We start from the raw sequence: 14,992 nt of genomic DNA, 5'->3' as shown, positions 1-14,992 counted from the left end.
TCAGTCTGGCAATTGCCTTGACCTTTCTGGTTTAATTACCATATCACATCGATTTATTTCATCCTTGTTCTGGATGTTCTCAGTGCTTACCTGACCTTAACACTGAGTTCCCTCCAAAAATCAGTGCTTACATCTCTCCTAGCAGAGGACTAGGATGCCCTACCCTTCCCTGACCTTTTCTCTGTCTCATAAAAATGTAATAGTCTCTTCATTTCTGGTCCTGCTCCAGCGCTTTCTGTATAACTTTCATGGACTATAAACCTGGCATCTTGGATGTTAGTTGCTTTGTTACTCTCATAAGCTAAGGTGAGAGCCAACCTGGGCTGCAAGCAGATCTAGAATTGAAGAAAGATGCCATTACTGGGCTCATTCACTGAGTGTTGTCACTTGACTGAGCCACCTCTCCTCATCTATAAGGTACACCTGTACCTGTTTCAACGAATCTGATTTGTGGCAAAACACCCCAGCAACTATAACCACCAGATGAATGCAATGGGGTGTTTTCAGGCAAACGAGAATAAGAACAAGGATTATGAAACAGCTAGAATGGAAAGTATGCAAAGAGGAATTTGGAAGAAAAAATTTAAATCTATGCTAGCTTTATTTGGTGTAGCAACACGTAAAAACAATCCCTGTCCCCAGAGCTGCCTGTCTTCTAAAATAAGACTTTTGGGGCATGAAATACACAAACTGGGGATACAGAATTGAATGATGGTGATGGTGGAGTGAGCAGCTGGGTTCTCTTTGTTTTGTTTTGTTTTGTTTAAACTGTCCAGGACCAGGTTGGAAAAAGGCCTTGAGCAGCATAGGGTGGGTGGGGCATGTGGAAAGAGGACCTAAAGAGAGAGGCAGAAACAGGCTACTGAAATCCAGAGATACCTTGTCTAGGCTGTTGAGCAAGTGACTTTACCCCTTTGGGTGATGGTTTGTTCCCCAGAGCAAGCGGAGTGACAGTTTATGGACCAGGCACAGTCTGGGGAGAGACTGATCAGAAGACAGTTTGGATTCCCTGGAACATTCCCAGGCAATGTTCTGAGCCCATCACAGTGCAGTCATTCCTAACACCAGCCTGGAAACAGGTCGGAAGTCAAGAAAGTCATTCTCGGGACAGTCTCGGAAGATCAGGGGGACAATCCGGGGCCTCAATAGGGCATTTTCTTTTTTCTGAAGAGGAAAATATCCAGGTAGTCAGGATCCATCTCCCTAGAAGGATGGGGCAACTGTTACGTGGTCCTTCCACAGAAGTTAAACCCTGGCCTTGCCTATAATAATACAAGTTGCTTGATTTTTGCAGCTTACAAAGCACATTCATATGTTTCACCTCATTTCATTCTCAGATCAGCCCCGTAGGCACCTCTCATTGCTCTGAGGTATCAAACCTGGCTCAAGTGGCAGTGCTCAGACTTCAAATCAGGATCTGACCTCAAGTCTTCCCAGCTCACCTTCCTTCTCTTCCTGTTTCTACCTCTGATCTCTTCCCTTTGTTGCTGCGGTGCTTCTCTCGTCTTTTCATTGCTGTGGGCAAAAGGAACCCTCACCCACGCCCTAAGAGTGTGTCTGCTCTTTTCACAGCAGTCTCACCACTGCAGAACTGTTCATCTTCAGCAACAATTCATCAAACATTAATTGAGTGTCTCCATAGCTCTGAGCTGGGCCCAGACACAAAGATGAATTATCCACAGACAGAGACCTGAAGCTGCGGGATGTGCTCCCCTTGCTCTCTGTCAAGCTGGGGCTTGGATCTGGACCCTCTGCCTCCAGACATCAGCCCCCTATCCCTAACCCTTGTCTCAGCAGCTGCTCCTGCCTGGTCTGCACTGGTGACCTCTTAGAATCAAGGGAAGGTGAGAAGAGACCAGAGGTTTGTTCCACCTTTCAACCTGCTCTTATGTTGTTCTTGTGAAAAGGCAACAGATCTAAAGTGGAACTCTGGCCTCCTTTGGACAAGGCAGGAGGGTTGTAGTATTTAGAGGCAGGGGACCTGGGTTCCAGTCCCAGCTTTATGAATTCCCGGGCCTGGAGGGCAGCTCCATCTCCGCAGCTGAGATCTGGGTGGGAGCCATCCAGTTCCTGTGGTTGCAGCCTCAATATCCCCAGGAAGCAGTTCTGAGATGGAAGTGGTGAATGGCACCAATTTCTTCATGTCCAGGTTGCCTTTGCAGGGGCCTATCTCCTATGTAGCCCTGCCTTTCTGCCCTCAGGGTAGTGCATGGACCCTGTGTTATGGGGGAGGCTCTCACTGCGGGGCTCTTTGGCCACAGAGCACGGCCCTACCAGCCTCTTCTTTCTTTGGAGGGGACATGGCATAGGGGCTTCGTGCCCTGCCTGCATCTCTCTGCTGCAGAAAGGAAGTCAACGTCCCTGTCTTGCTCTTCAATTCCACTGGAGAATGCAAGGGTCCCTCCTGTGCATCTCCACACTCTTAGATCACTTGTTCCGTAAAGTTCTGGTCTGCAGGGCTGCCACCTACTGCACTGTATGCCCTGAGCTTGCCCGTCCTGCACTTTCCAAGTCCTGGGCCAAGTGCCCAGTTGTGCAGCATTCGATCAGAGATTAGCCTTGCTCAGCAGAGGACATGGGCACAGCCATAAACAAATCCTGGCACCAGGTGCTCAGTGGATGGCGAGCAACTGTGAGTTGTACCCAGAGTTGGGCAGGGGCAGGGAAAATATCCCTGTGGAGAAGTTGACTGGCATCAGAGCTGGGTGACGGCAGAAGCAGGAACTGGCAAAGAGCGAAGTGTGACATGCACTTCGGAATCTGGGTGTTCTGACTTCCCCACCTCACACACCTGCCCTGCCGGGTGTGTGCAGCTCTGCTTTCTTCACTTGTTTGCCAATCCTTTCTCTTCCCCATGTTCCAGGTCCTCTTTCTGGAAAGTCTCTGGCTTCTCTCCTGTTACACAAGGATAGAGCGCGGTTCCAATTCTTGGTCCAAAGACAATGTTTGGGTTGGCCCTCCCTTGCCTTGAATCCGGGTCTGCCTTATACCTGCCAGACATTCCTGTAACCCAGCAGGTGCTGGGAACCTTCTGCCAGCGTGTGAGACACATTTATGCAATGGGAAGTGAGAGACAAAAAATAATCGACTCTCAGGGAGCAGGATGCTCATGTCGAAGGAAGCCTTTGTCTGAACAGCAGATAACACTCAAGGTAGCCACATGTGACTCAAACCCTGCTCAGCTCATCCCCGAGTGTGATAGTGGGCAGGTGGCTCTGCCGACCTACGCCTCATTTTTTATCTCTAAAAAAGGACCTGCCTCACGAAGTTTGGTAAAGATTCATGGCTGATGTATGCAAGCCACTCCCGGGGCTCCGTGTCTCGCCTGCGTCACCTCAGCAGGTGGCAGCTGTAGCAACCACCAGCGTGGGGATGCCGGAGAAGGCTTTTGGTGTTCCAGAGGCAGAAGCCAAGTTGTGTGAAACGCGGAAGAGGACAAGTGTCTGATCATGACTGCACAGTGGAAAAGTATGATATCAGAGTGTGTTCAGCTGTGGGGTCCTGGGTCCATTCATTCCCTCGTGAGCCATCTTATGAGGCCCCGTTCCAGGCAATGGGATTATTGCAGCAAACAAGACAGGTGCAGGCCTTCCCAACTGGGGCTTATGCTCCAGTGGGGGACACAGGCCATAAACAAGTGAGCACGTCACACGGTCTGATGATGACCCTTGATGACTGCTATGAAGATCTAATAGGACATTGACCCAGGGAAGGCCCAGGGCTGGGAGAGCTCTTTTGGATGTAATGTTGGGAAAAGCCTCTTGGAGGTGATATTGAGGCTGAGTCCCGAGTGGAGGTGGCCCTGGTGTGGAAAGGAGCGTGGTATGTTCAAGGGTGGTCCACACCAGGCCTGCTCGAAAAGCTGCCACACTGACCATGGGCAAGGAGCTGATCCAACAGACTGCTCGATTTTCTGAAATGGCAGGAAGCGTGTGGCACGTGAGAAAGGAGTCCTTAAAGGCAGATGGACCTGGATTTGATCCTGGCTCTGCCACTTGGAGCCCAGGACTTTGCTTCCTGCATCTTCATCTCAAAAGTTGGGGCTTGAGGCCTAAGGGAGTAACATGAACAACACTCCTGGCTCCCTGCCTGGCACACGCCTATTACCCCTGGGCTCAGGGAGGTGAGGCTGCCCGTGAGCCTTCTGGAAATGCCTGAGGAGCAACCCAGGTCAAGGCAGGGCTCTGTCATCTGTCTGCTCCCTTGGAGCTGGAACCTGGACTGCAGGTCTCGGGTGTTGGGGAGGCAGCAGGAGCAGAGATGAGTCCATTTGTAAGCCACTGAATCTTGCCTTTCAATGAAACAAGAGGAATCCATTAGTTATCAGCCGCTGCAGCTGCTTCTTAGGAAACTGCCTTACCAGGGACTTCCTGTTCATTTCTCAAAGGCTGTGGTGTGATGTGAGGAGGACCAATGAAGGGGCTTTTTCAGGCCCAGCCCTGGGCCCTGACTTTGGCAGCTCCTCCAGGCCTCTCCCAGGGCCTTTCTTATTTTGCAGAGGTGGCTGAGGCTGTGGTGGGGACTGCTCACCCCACCCAGAGCCGGCAAAGCTGGTCACCACTGCAACCCCGGGCTCCTCCCTCCTCGCCACCCAGGGCCTCCACCCTCCTCGTCCCCCAGGGCCTCCTCCCTGCCTGCCCCCCTGGGCCTCTTCCCTGCGTCCCCAGGGCCCTGGAACAGCACATCTCTTTTCCGTGAAAATACACTTGACCTGATCCCCTGCTACTATCCCTTGTCTGCTTGGCTAGTGGGTCGTAGGCATTTTTTAAAAAACCATGGGCCCAGTTTTCTCCTGCACGAAGTGTTGCTTTGTCAGTCTGTTCTAGACACAAATAGAACAAAGACCAAGCAAAGGACTTGATGCCAGGAATGTAGTAAGGAGATGATGGGAGACTGGCAGTTACCCTTAGGAGATCCTTACATGTGGGGGTGAAAAGATTTCCAGGAGTGGTTAGCACTTTCTCCACCTCCCCACGACGCTCTTTTTTTTTTTTTTTGAGATGGAGTCTCTCTCTGTCGGCAGGCTGGAGTGCAATGGCATGTTCTTGGCTCACTGCAACCTGCCACCTCCCTGGTTAAAGCGATTCCCCTGCCTCAACCTCCCTAGTAGCTGGGATTACAGGCGTGTGCTACCATGCCCAGCGAATTTTTTTTTTTTTTTTTTGGTATTTTTAGTAGAGACGGGGTTTCACCATGTTGGCCAGGCTGGTCTCAAACTCCTGGCCTCAGGCAATCTGCCGCCTTGGACTCCCAAAGTGCTAAGATTACCGCACCCAGCCCCCTCTTCTTTTTAATTTTGAAAATTTCCCAACATTCAGAAATGTCGAAAGAGCAAGCAAACACCTGTGTATCCTCAACCAAGATTCACTAGTCTTAACATTTTGCCACCTTCGCGTTTTTCCTCTTTACACACGTGCAGTTTCCTTTTGAAAATAAGCTGTGTCATTATGTGATCATATCCGTAAGGTCTTCATCATTTCCTAAGAAAAAAGAAGAGATGCTCTAACATAATCAGGGTGCCTTTGTCACGTTTAAGAAAATTAATAGTAATTCCTTGATATGATCGAATATCTGGTCCATATTCATTTTTTCTCATTCAACCCCCGAAAACCCTTGTATAACTTATTTTTTCCTTCAAGTGAGAGCCTTTCACATTAAAGAATTGCAGGATGTTGTTTGTTTGTTTTTTGAGACAGAATCTCACTCTGTTGCCCAGGCTGGAGTGCAGTGGTGCAATCTTGGCTCACTGCAACCTCTGCCTCCTGGTTTTAAGGGATTCTCGTGCCTCAGCCTCCTGAGTAGCTGGGATTACATGCGTGCGCCACCACGCCTGACTAATTTTTGTATTTTTAGTAGAGACGGTATATCACCATTTTGCCCAGGCTGATCTCAAACTCCTAACCTCAGGTGATCCCTGTCTCGGCCTCCCAAAGTGCTGGGATTACAGGCATGAACCACTGTGCCTGGCCTGTTTGTTTTTTGAGGCAGGGTCTCACTCTCTTGCCCAGACTGGAGTGCAGTGGCACCATCATTACTTATTGTATCTTCCTGCCTCAGCCTCCTGAGTAGCTGGGGTTATTGGTGCAGGTCACCACACCCGGCTAATTTTGTTTATTTTTAGTAGAGACGGGTCTTGCTATGTTACTCAGGCTGGTCTTGAACTCCTGGCCTCAAGTGATCCCCCTGCCTCTGCCTCCCAAAGTGCTGGGATTACAGGTGTGAGCCCCTGCGACTGAACAAAAGTTGCAGTTTTTATATCATTTTAGTCTCTTTAATCTAGACCATGCTTCCATACTTTTTTTTTTCCCCCCCACAAACCTGTATTTTTTTTCCCAGCTATATTGATTTTTCTGATTGTTTCTCATGGTGGAGCTTGACTGGTTTGCCAATCCTACCAATATCTGGAAGCTTAACTTGATGCAGATTAAACAGTGTTCACCACCGGGACATTCTATTGCATCCCCCCAGGGGCGCCTGGTGCCAGCTCATCTCTAATAGAAATGCTCGATTTTTTATGAGATAATTAATGTAATATGCATAATGTGTATAGAAAAAAGCTGGAAGGAAAAATGCTAACATATTAGCAATAATGATCACTTTCTGGGTGATATTTATTTTCCTCTTTATTCTGCTGTGCCTTTTCTAACTTGACCAAAACTCAGCACATTTTTACGTTATAATTGGGGAAAAAAAGATGAAAACGTTTATCATTATAGCAGTGTTAGAGTTCGGAAAGTAATGAAAATAAAGCAAGGCATAATCCAACTATCTTAACATGTATAATAATAGCCTAGATTATCCCAGGCTTTTTTTCAGGAATGCTTTTTACATAACTCTGTGTTTATTTTTTGTTTATCTGAGCACATTTCCAATGCCATGGTAGTATTCGGTCTTGTTCTTTTCATCGATAACCCTGGATATGAAGGTGAGGAACTTACAAGAGGTGGTGGGTGGTGCAGTTTGTGCACCATGCAAGGCACTCATCTCACGCAGTTGAGGCTCAAGTCCTCCTTGAGCCCCATGTCTTCCTGGTGCGCCTTCCTGGAGGGTCACCATTTCCTGACTTGCCCAAAGGCAGCCTGTGCATCTATCCACAAACCCCTGGGGAGTTTAGCATGCCTGTGCCGGCACAGAAGTCCAGGTGGCTATTGCTGTTGGCGTTGGGCACTAAGGGCTCTGTCCTGGAAAACTGCTGGAGACAGCATTTGGGGCCAGATCACAGGAGACCCTGTTTGGTGTCTGGGTGCACACATGGAGCTGCTGCTGGTTGAGCACTGTCCTCCTTGGGGCCCGAGAGCAGACAGAGGTCGGGTCTCAGCCTCACCACTGCCCTCTGCTCTCCAGGATGCCTTCCGCGCCTTCCACCCTGACCTGAAATTCGTGGGCAAGTTCTTGAAACCTCTGCTGATTGGTGAGCTGGCCCCAGAAGAGCCCAGCCAGGACCACGGCAAGAACGTGAGTCGGGCTTGCAACCTGGGTGGGGGTGGAGAAGAGGCTGGGGGTGGCTGGGAGTCTGAGAGAGGGTCCCCTCACCCCAGGACCGGTAACTGGGGCTGGGGCAGGCAGGGGTGCTTTTGTCCTGGAGGAGCCACTGTGGATCACCTGTGGTCAGGGAGGGCCTCAGAGCCTCCCTGGGAGCTGGGATTTGACAACAGCTAGTGGCGTCTCCTCTCTTCTAGCCAGTTTCACTTTCATTCTCCTCCATCCCTTTCCAGAAAGGTGCCAGATGACAATCTAGGGGAAAGACAGGACAGAAACACTGAAAAATGTCATTTAATGACAAGAGTGGCTTTGGGGTCTGGGAGCACCTCTTTGAGAAAGAATGGCCATTTCCTGGTCATTTCTTCATCGTCTGCAGGTCAGACACTCTCCTGGGTGCTGGGTTTCCAGGACAGTGACGTGTGAAAATAGCAACCCCTGAGGTTTCATGGGCTGTTTTGTTCAACAATGAAGTCCCCATGTAAATGGTGGAGCAGTGTATAGAAGGAACTTGGGACAGGAGGCAGGGGCAGGGCAGGATGGGGAGGAGAGCGTGGTTACAAGGAGAGGAGTGGTACCCACAGGGCATGACCAGGGTGGTCATGGAGGTCCCACCCTGGCCTCAGCGAGCCCTTCCTCCTCTTGTTGCCAGCCTGGGCTGGACCCCTCTGCTCTCCTGGCCTGGACTCTTGGCCAGTCCCCCATTGCCCCCATTGCCTCTGGCTTTCCTGATGAGCTGCAGGCCACCCTGCGGGTCCTCCAGAGGCCAATGCCCCTACTCTCACATTTCCCTCCATGGTATATGAGATCACCTGCCCCGTACCCATGCCAACCCATGCTTGTCCCCTCCTGCCTCCTTCGCAAGTCCATCTCCCACTCTCACCCCCGGCACCTCCTGGCCTGCAGCTTATCCAGCTTTGCTTGTCCTGCCCTGTAGCTCCCTCCTCCATGGCCTTGCTCCTTGGCTCTGTCCATTGCTCTCCCTTTGTGCTGCAGATCCTGCACCACTTAGCACCCAGGCTCCCACCATGTGCCACCAGAACCACCTTTCATAGCACCCTGGTCATGCCCTGTGGGTACCACTCCTCTCCTAGTATCCACTCTCCTCCCTGTCCAGCCCTGCCCCTGCCTCTTGTCCCAAGTTCCTTCTTTCTCGCAATGCCATTGTGTTCCCAGGGCACTCCTTGATTCCACTTCGCCTCCCTGGCTCCATGTGCCCGGGGCTCACAGCCCCCTCCTTCCTGCCTCAGCTCGCCCTCCTTCCTACCTCAGCTCGCCCTCCTTCCTACCTCAGCTCGCCCTCCTTCCTGCCTCAGCTCGCCCTCCTTCCTGCCTCATCTCGCCCTCCTTCCTGCCTCAGCTCGCCCTCCTTCCTACCTCAGCTCACCCTCCTTCCTACCTCAGCTCACCCTCCTGCCTGCCTCAGCTCACCCTCCTGCACTAGTTTGTGTTGCCCCAACTCAACCCCTCAAGACCCAACAGTGCACACAGAGCAAGTGGTGCTCTGTTGGGTGGTGAAAAATGCAAGTTTTCTTTTTCTTTTTCTTTTCTTTTCCTTTTTTTTTTTTTGAGACGGAATTTCACTCTTGTTACCCAGGCTGGAGTGCAATGACACAGTCTCAGCTCACCACAACCTCTGCCTCCGGATTTAAGCCATGCTCCTGCCTCAACCTCCCAAGTAGCTGGGGTTACAGGCGCCTATCACCATGCCTGGCTAATTTTTGTATTTTTAGTAGAGATGGGGTTTCACCGTGTTGACCAGGCTGGTCTCAAACTCCTGACCTCAGGTGATCTGCCCGCCTCGGCCACCCAAAGTGCTGGGATTAAACTTTTCTTTTTTAAAAAAGTGTGGTTAACCATTTTAGTCATTTGAAGCGCACAGTTCAGTGGCATTAAATAAGCACATTTACATTGTTAGGTAACCATCACCGCCATCAGTTCTCATCTTCTCTAAATTGAAATTCCACATCCATTAAACACTCACTCCTCATTCTCCCACCCCTCAGCCCCTGGCAGGCACCATTCTACTTTCTGTCTCTGAATTTGACCTCTCCAAGGACCTCCTGTATATGGAATCATACAATATTTGTCCTTTGGTGACTGGCCTGTTTCCCTTAGCATGATGTCTTCAAAGTTCACCCACATTGTAGCATATGTCAGAATTTCCTCCCTTTTCAAGGCAGAGTAATATTCCATTGCATGGATAGACCAGGTGTTGTTGATCCATTCATTCGTCATGAGATCTTTGGGTTGTTTCTACCTTTTTTCCCATGTGAATAGAGCTGCTATTAACACAGGGTGTACAAAATGCAAGCTTTTGAGTCAAAGCCTTTTTCTGTCACTCTTACCTAGCTGTGACAAATATACAGGGCCCAGGGCTGTGTGGGGCATGTGGCAACAGCACCTATTGTAGGGACTCCTGCAGGGTGGAGGCTTGTGCCTTGGCCCCTCTTGCCACAGCTTCTCTGGGTTGTCCATTGGCTGTTGAAATGGCAGCCCGAGACATACGTTCCCTCCAGAGTGGCTGCTGGCTGAATCCTTTCCCTGTGCTCTTGGTCAACAGTCGAAGATCATTGAGGACTTCCGGGCCCTGAAGAAGACGGCTGAGGACATGAACCTGTTCAAGACCAACCACGTGTTCTTCCTCCTCCTCCTGGCCCACATCATTGCCTTGGAGAGCATCGCGTGGTTCACCGTCTTTTACTTTGGCAATGGCTGGATTCCTACCCTCATCACGGCCTTTGTCCTTGCTACCTCTCAGGTGAGGCGTGACACCCTCACCTCTCCCAGCTGACAGAGGCCTGGTGCCTGTTTGCTGAGGCTGTGACAGCTTGTGTGACCCTGTCTCCCCAGGCCCAAGCTGGATGGCTGCAACACGACTATGGCCACCTGTCTGTCTACAGGAAACCCAAGTGGAACCACCTTGTCCACAAGTTCGTCATTGGCCACTTAAAGGTAAATGTCAGCAGCCCTGGGCATCTGTCCTGTTGGACAGCAGTTGAGACAGAGGGACCAGGATTCCTCTCTGCTCAGTGCTCTGAGGCTACAGGGTGACAAGGCAGGTGTGCCTATGCTGTGGGCCATGGTGACCCTCCATTCTGCTGGCTTCCTGAGCCCCGTCTCTGGATCAGTTCCGACCCATGAAGACACAGTGTACTGCTCACTGTGAAGAGAGGCACACCCTTTCTTGTCTGTTAGCTCAGCGGATTGTATTGTTTGATGTTCCTTAGCTAAGGACTCATCTAACAAATCTGTTTTCGTTTGGGGACAGTAAAGTTGCAGTTTTTGTTTTTTGTTTTTTTTTTTTTTTTTGAGACAGAGTCCTGCTTTTGTCACCCAAGCTGGAGTGCGATGGTGTGATCTTGGCTTACTGCAACCTCCACTGCCAGGTTCAAGCAATTCTCCTGCCTCAGCCTCCCGAGTAGCTGGGATTACAGGCACCTGCCACCATATACAGCTAATTTTTGTATTTTTAGTAGAGATGGAGTTTTGCCATGTTGGCCAGGCTGGTCTCAAACTCCTGACCTTGTGATCCACCTGCCTTGGCCTCCCAAAGTGCTGGGATCACAGGCGTGAGCCACCGTGCCCAGCCAGTTGCAGTCTCTTTTGATGAGTTGGTATGCTTCCTTTCACTGGGGATATGAGCTCTTTAATACATTGTGCTGGGTCTGGTGGCACACACCTGTAATCCTAGCCACCCGGGAGGCTGAAGCAGAAGAATTGCCTGAGCCCAGGAGTTTGAGACCAGCCTGGGCAACATAGTGAGACCCCCATCTCTTAAAAAAAAAAAAAAAAAAAGAAACACATTATGTTCCTCTCTTCCCCTCAGAAGCCAAGAGGTACAAAGCAGCATTTGAAACAGCAACTATCTTTAGTCTGTGTTTTTGGTGCACCCATTCTTTCCTTCCTCATCTGGCATTTATGCTTTTATCTTTATTTTAGCCTTCTGTTATATATGAGTCCTTTATGTTAAGCCACTTCAAATACTCTTTGGAAATAAGCGTGGTACAAAAAGTAAATGTCATCCTATAAGGCCTCAGATAGGGGACACCAAACTATGGAATGATCGACTGGCCCAAAGGACAAAAGCCGTTAGAAGCGCAGGAGTTAAGGAGGAAGTTCCACTCTCACCTCCCCCTACATGAGGAAGCAGACCACAGAGGCTCAGCACGTTTGTAGAAAGACGAGCTGGAATTGCCAATGGCCTTGTTCTGATCTGATAGGCATTATCTCCTCAGTTTTGAAAATGAATCTGCCGACTTGCTCTCTGAAATAGACCATCCCCATCCCAACCCAACCCAACAGTACCTGCTTCCTGAGAAAAGCGGGGTCCTAAAGACTCCATCCCTCCACACCCTGGCAAGGGAACAGCTATATGTCGAGTGTAGCTTATCCCCTCTTCTACCCAGACCACAATGGGGCCCTTGGCTTGCCAGCTGCAGATCCCACTGGCGGCCAGCCACCCCTGAGCTGGTCACCAGTTTCGCAGCGAGCAGCTTGCCTGGCCCTGAGCCTGAAGTGGCCTGAGAACCTGGTCTTTGTCCAGAATCTCAGGGGCAAAGGGAGAGGGTGCACATAGTGCAGTGCTTTGTTTCATTTTATACTCTTCTCTGTTGGATCAAACCCTCCTCAGTATGGCAAAGTAACATTTAACTCCTGACCCACGTTAGCCCTCACACACTTAACAAAGATGGGCTGTGTCCTGTTTCCAGATTCTGGGCAGGGGCCAGGCAGGGGGGACCGTTCCTGTCCAATGGCCCTCGGTCCTTGAGGGGCCCCAGAGCACAGCTCTTGCGTCAGGCAGGAGATGGGGCCAGGAGAGAGGACTGGTCTCTATGTAGAACGTGGATGACAGCAAATAGGGTCCTTGGGTTTGGGGATGTGGGCTCCACTCATGGCCCGCAGCCCCCACTGGCTATGTCCTTGGTGCTGTGTCACAGAGCCAGGCCAAGGACATGGACATGCGGCTCACTCGGGGTGCCCCAGAGTAGGGAGGTCAAGCTTGCTCAAAATTGGCTCCAACACTCAGCAGGTGCACAACCATGGAGAAAAATCTTGTAGGTCTGTGTCTCTTCCCATCACTGGGAAAAAGGGAACTGGCTGCAGGGAGGTCCTCCAGGGCCTTGCCAACTCAGATGTCTTATCACAAGCTGGAGAGACCTGTAAGTAGGTTACCAGGGGCTGTGAGAGGCTGGGACCCCCTTCTTCCTGTTAGCTGCACTGCTAATGGGATTTCATGGGAGTTCTCCACATCCTGACCTTCTGTTTGCCTTCAGCCTGTGTCACGCCCAGCAGACATTTCTTCCAGAGCGTGATCTTTTACAAAGATTATTTTGAGGTTAAAACTCTTTCATAGTTCAGTACTGTACTTAGGATAAAATGCAAACTTCGACCAGGCACAGTGGCTCACGCCTATAACCTCAGCGCTTTGAGAGATCAAGGCAGGAGGATCGCTTGAAGCCAGGAGTTTGTGACCAGCCTGGGCCACATAGCAAGACCCTGTCTCTACTAAAAATAAAAAAATTAGCCAGGAGTGGTGGTGCATGCTTGTAGTCCCAGCTACTGGGGCGGCTGAGGTGGGAGGATGGCTTGAGCCTGGGATTTGAAGGCTGCAGTGAGCTGTGATGGTACCACTGCACTCCAGCGTGGATGACAGAGTGAGACGCTGTCTCTAAATAAACAAATGCAAGCTGAAAGGCCCAGTGCCATCTGGGCGCTGCATCTGTAATGGACATCACCAGCCTTTCTGCAGCCTCATCTCAGGCCACCAGGGCCAGGATTAGAGTAAAGCAAGTAAGACATTCGCCTAGGGTATAAAATCTAACAGGACACCAGACAAATTCAGTTTTCAAGAAAAATGATGTTTTAATGCAACGTGGTTTGGTTTTATTTTTTGAGATGGAGTTTCACTCTTGTCACCCAGGCTGGAGTGCAATGGCGTGATCTCAGCTCACTGAATTTTTTTGTATATTCAGTAGAGACGGGGTTTCCCCATGTTGGCCAGACTGGTCTTGAACTCCTGACCTAAGGTGATCCACCTGCCTCAGCCTCCCAAAGTGCTGAGATTACAGGCATGAGCCACGGTGCCCGGCCTGCAATTTGTTTTTTTAAAAAAACAAAATTAATGCAAAAACAATCCACAATGAACAAAATATCAAAATTTTAAATAAAGATCAAGATGAACTGAGGCAAATGGAAAAGCATGCACCCCTCTATACATGTTCGTATGTCAATTTTTAATGGATGGGTTTTTTTCCAGAGCATTAAAGTAGTTGAAAAAATATTTAACAATGAAGAAGTTGACCGTATTAAAAGTCATAACATTCTAAGTGTAAATGCTTTATTTATACCAAAACAGAGTTTATTATACTTTTGCTTCATTTGAATGTAATCAAAAATCAGTTAAGGCTGGGCGCGTTGGCTCGGCCGGGTGTGGTGGCTCAAGCCTGTAATCCCAGCACTTTGGGAGGCTGAGGCAGGTAGATCACTTAAGGTCAGGAGTTCGAGACCAGCCTGGCCAATGTGGTGAAACCCTGTCTCTACTAAAAATGCAAAAATTAGCCAGGCGAGATGGCGCGCCTGTAATCCCGGTGCTCGGGAGGCTGAGACAGGAGAATCACTTGAACCAGGGAGGTGGAGGTTGCAGTGAGCAGAGATTTTGCCACTGCGCTCCAGCCTGGGCAACAGAGTGAGGCGCTATCTCAAAAATTAAAAATAAAATTAAAAATTATTTAAGCTAATCACTTGGTTAACGGAAACCATCAAACTCAGCAATTCTTTCCATTGAAAATGAAATGAGGCCAGGCGCGGTGGCCTGTAGTCCCAGCACTTTGGGAGGTCGAGGCAGGCAGATCACAAGGTCAGAAGATCGAGACCATCCTGACTAACATGGTGAAACCCTGTCTCTACTAAAAATACAAAAAATTAGCTGGGCGTGGTGGTGGGCGCCTGTAGACCCAGCTGCTCGGGAGACTGAGGCAGGAGAATACTTGAACCGGGGAGGTAGAGGGCCAGTGAGCTGAGACCGTACCACTGCACTCTAGGCTGGGCGACAGAGCCAGACTCCATCTCAAAAAAAAAAAAAAGAAGAAAATGAAATGAGGCAAAAAGTAGACTTTGAAAATGTTATCGATGAATTTGCTTCCATTAAAGCCAGGAGTGCATTTTTTTTTTTTTTTTTTTTTTTTGCCTCAGGCTCTGATATGGCTCCGCCTAGCACTGCTGTTCACAGTTATACCAAGGAGCTTTCCTCTGGCTTCTGGAACATTCCACACTCCCCCTTCCCCTCCCAGGGCCTCCCCTAGGCTCTTCCCTCTGTCAGCAAAGCACCCCTCACTCTGCCTGGCCAACTTCTCCAGCTGCGTGGACACTTAGCTTTCCTGGCTCCAGCTCCGTTTGGATTTGGTGTGATGACGCCAGACCCTCCCTCGCAGCTCCCTGAGGACAAGAGCTTTGTCTCTTGGTTCACCTCCCAGGCAGAGCATGGCAGCTGGCTTAGGGTAGGCAATATCTG

At 50.0% G+C, this 14,992-nt stretch overlaps 1 protein-coding gene across 3 annotated transcripts in view; it reads left to right on the top strand.

Annotated features, from left to right (window-relative positions):
* FADS2 (fatty acid desaturase 2) overlaps positions 1-14,992 on the top strand; it is a 105,101-nt gene that overhangs the window by 67,709 nt on the left and 22,400 nt on the right. For all 3 annotated transcript variants that reach the window (XM_037999217.2, XM_073015599.1, XM_007995950.3), the window contains 3 exons: positions 7,345-7,455; positions 10,043-10,240; positions 10,333-10,434. In XM_037999217.2, coding sequence (XP_037855145.2) covers positions 7,345-7,455; positions 10,043-10,240; positions 10,333-10,434 — 411 coding nt within the window. The remainder of the gene's footprint in view (positions 1-7,344; positions 7,456-10,042; positions 10,241-10,332; positions 10,435-14,992) is intronic.

The sequence above is a fragment of the Chlorocebus sabaeus genome, chromosome 1, assembly GCF_047675955.1.
Source record: "Chlorocebus sabaeus isolate Y175 chromosome 1, mChlSab1.0.hap1, whole genome shotgun sequence".
NCBI lineage: Eukaryota > Metazoa > Chordata > Mammalia > Primates > Cercopithecidae > Chlorocebus > Chlorocebus sabaeus.
This window is presented reverse-complemented; position numbering and strand designations above follow the sequence as displayed.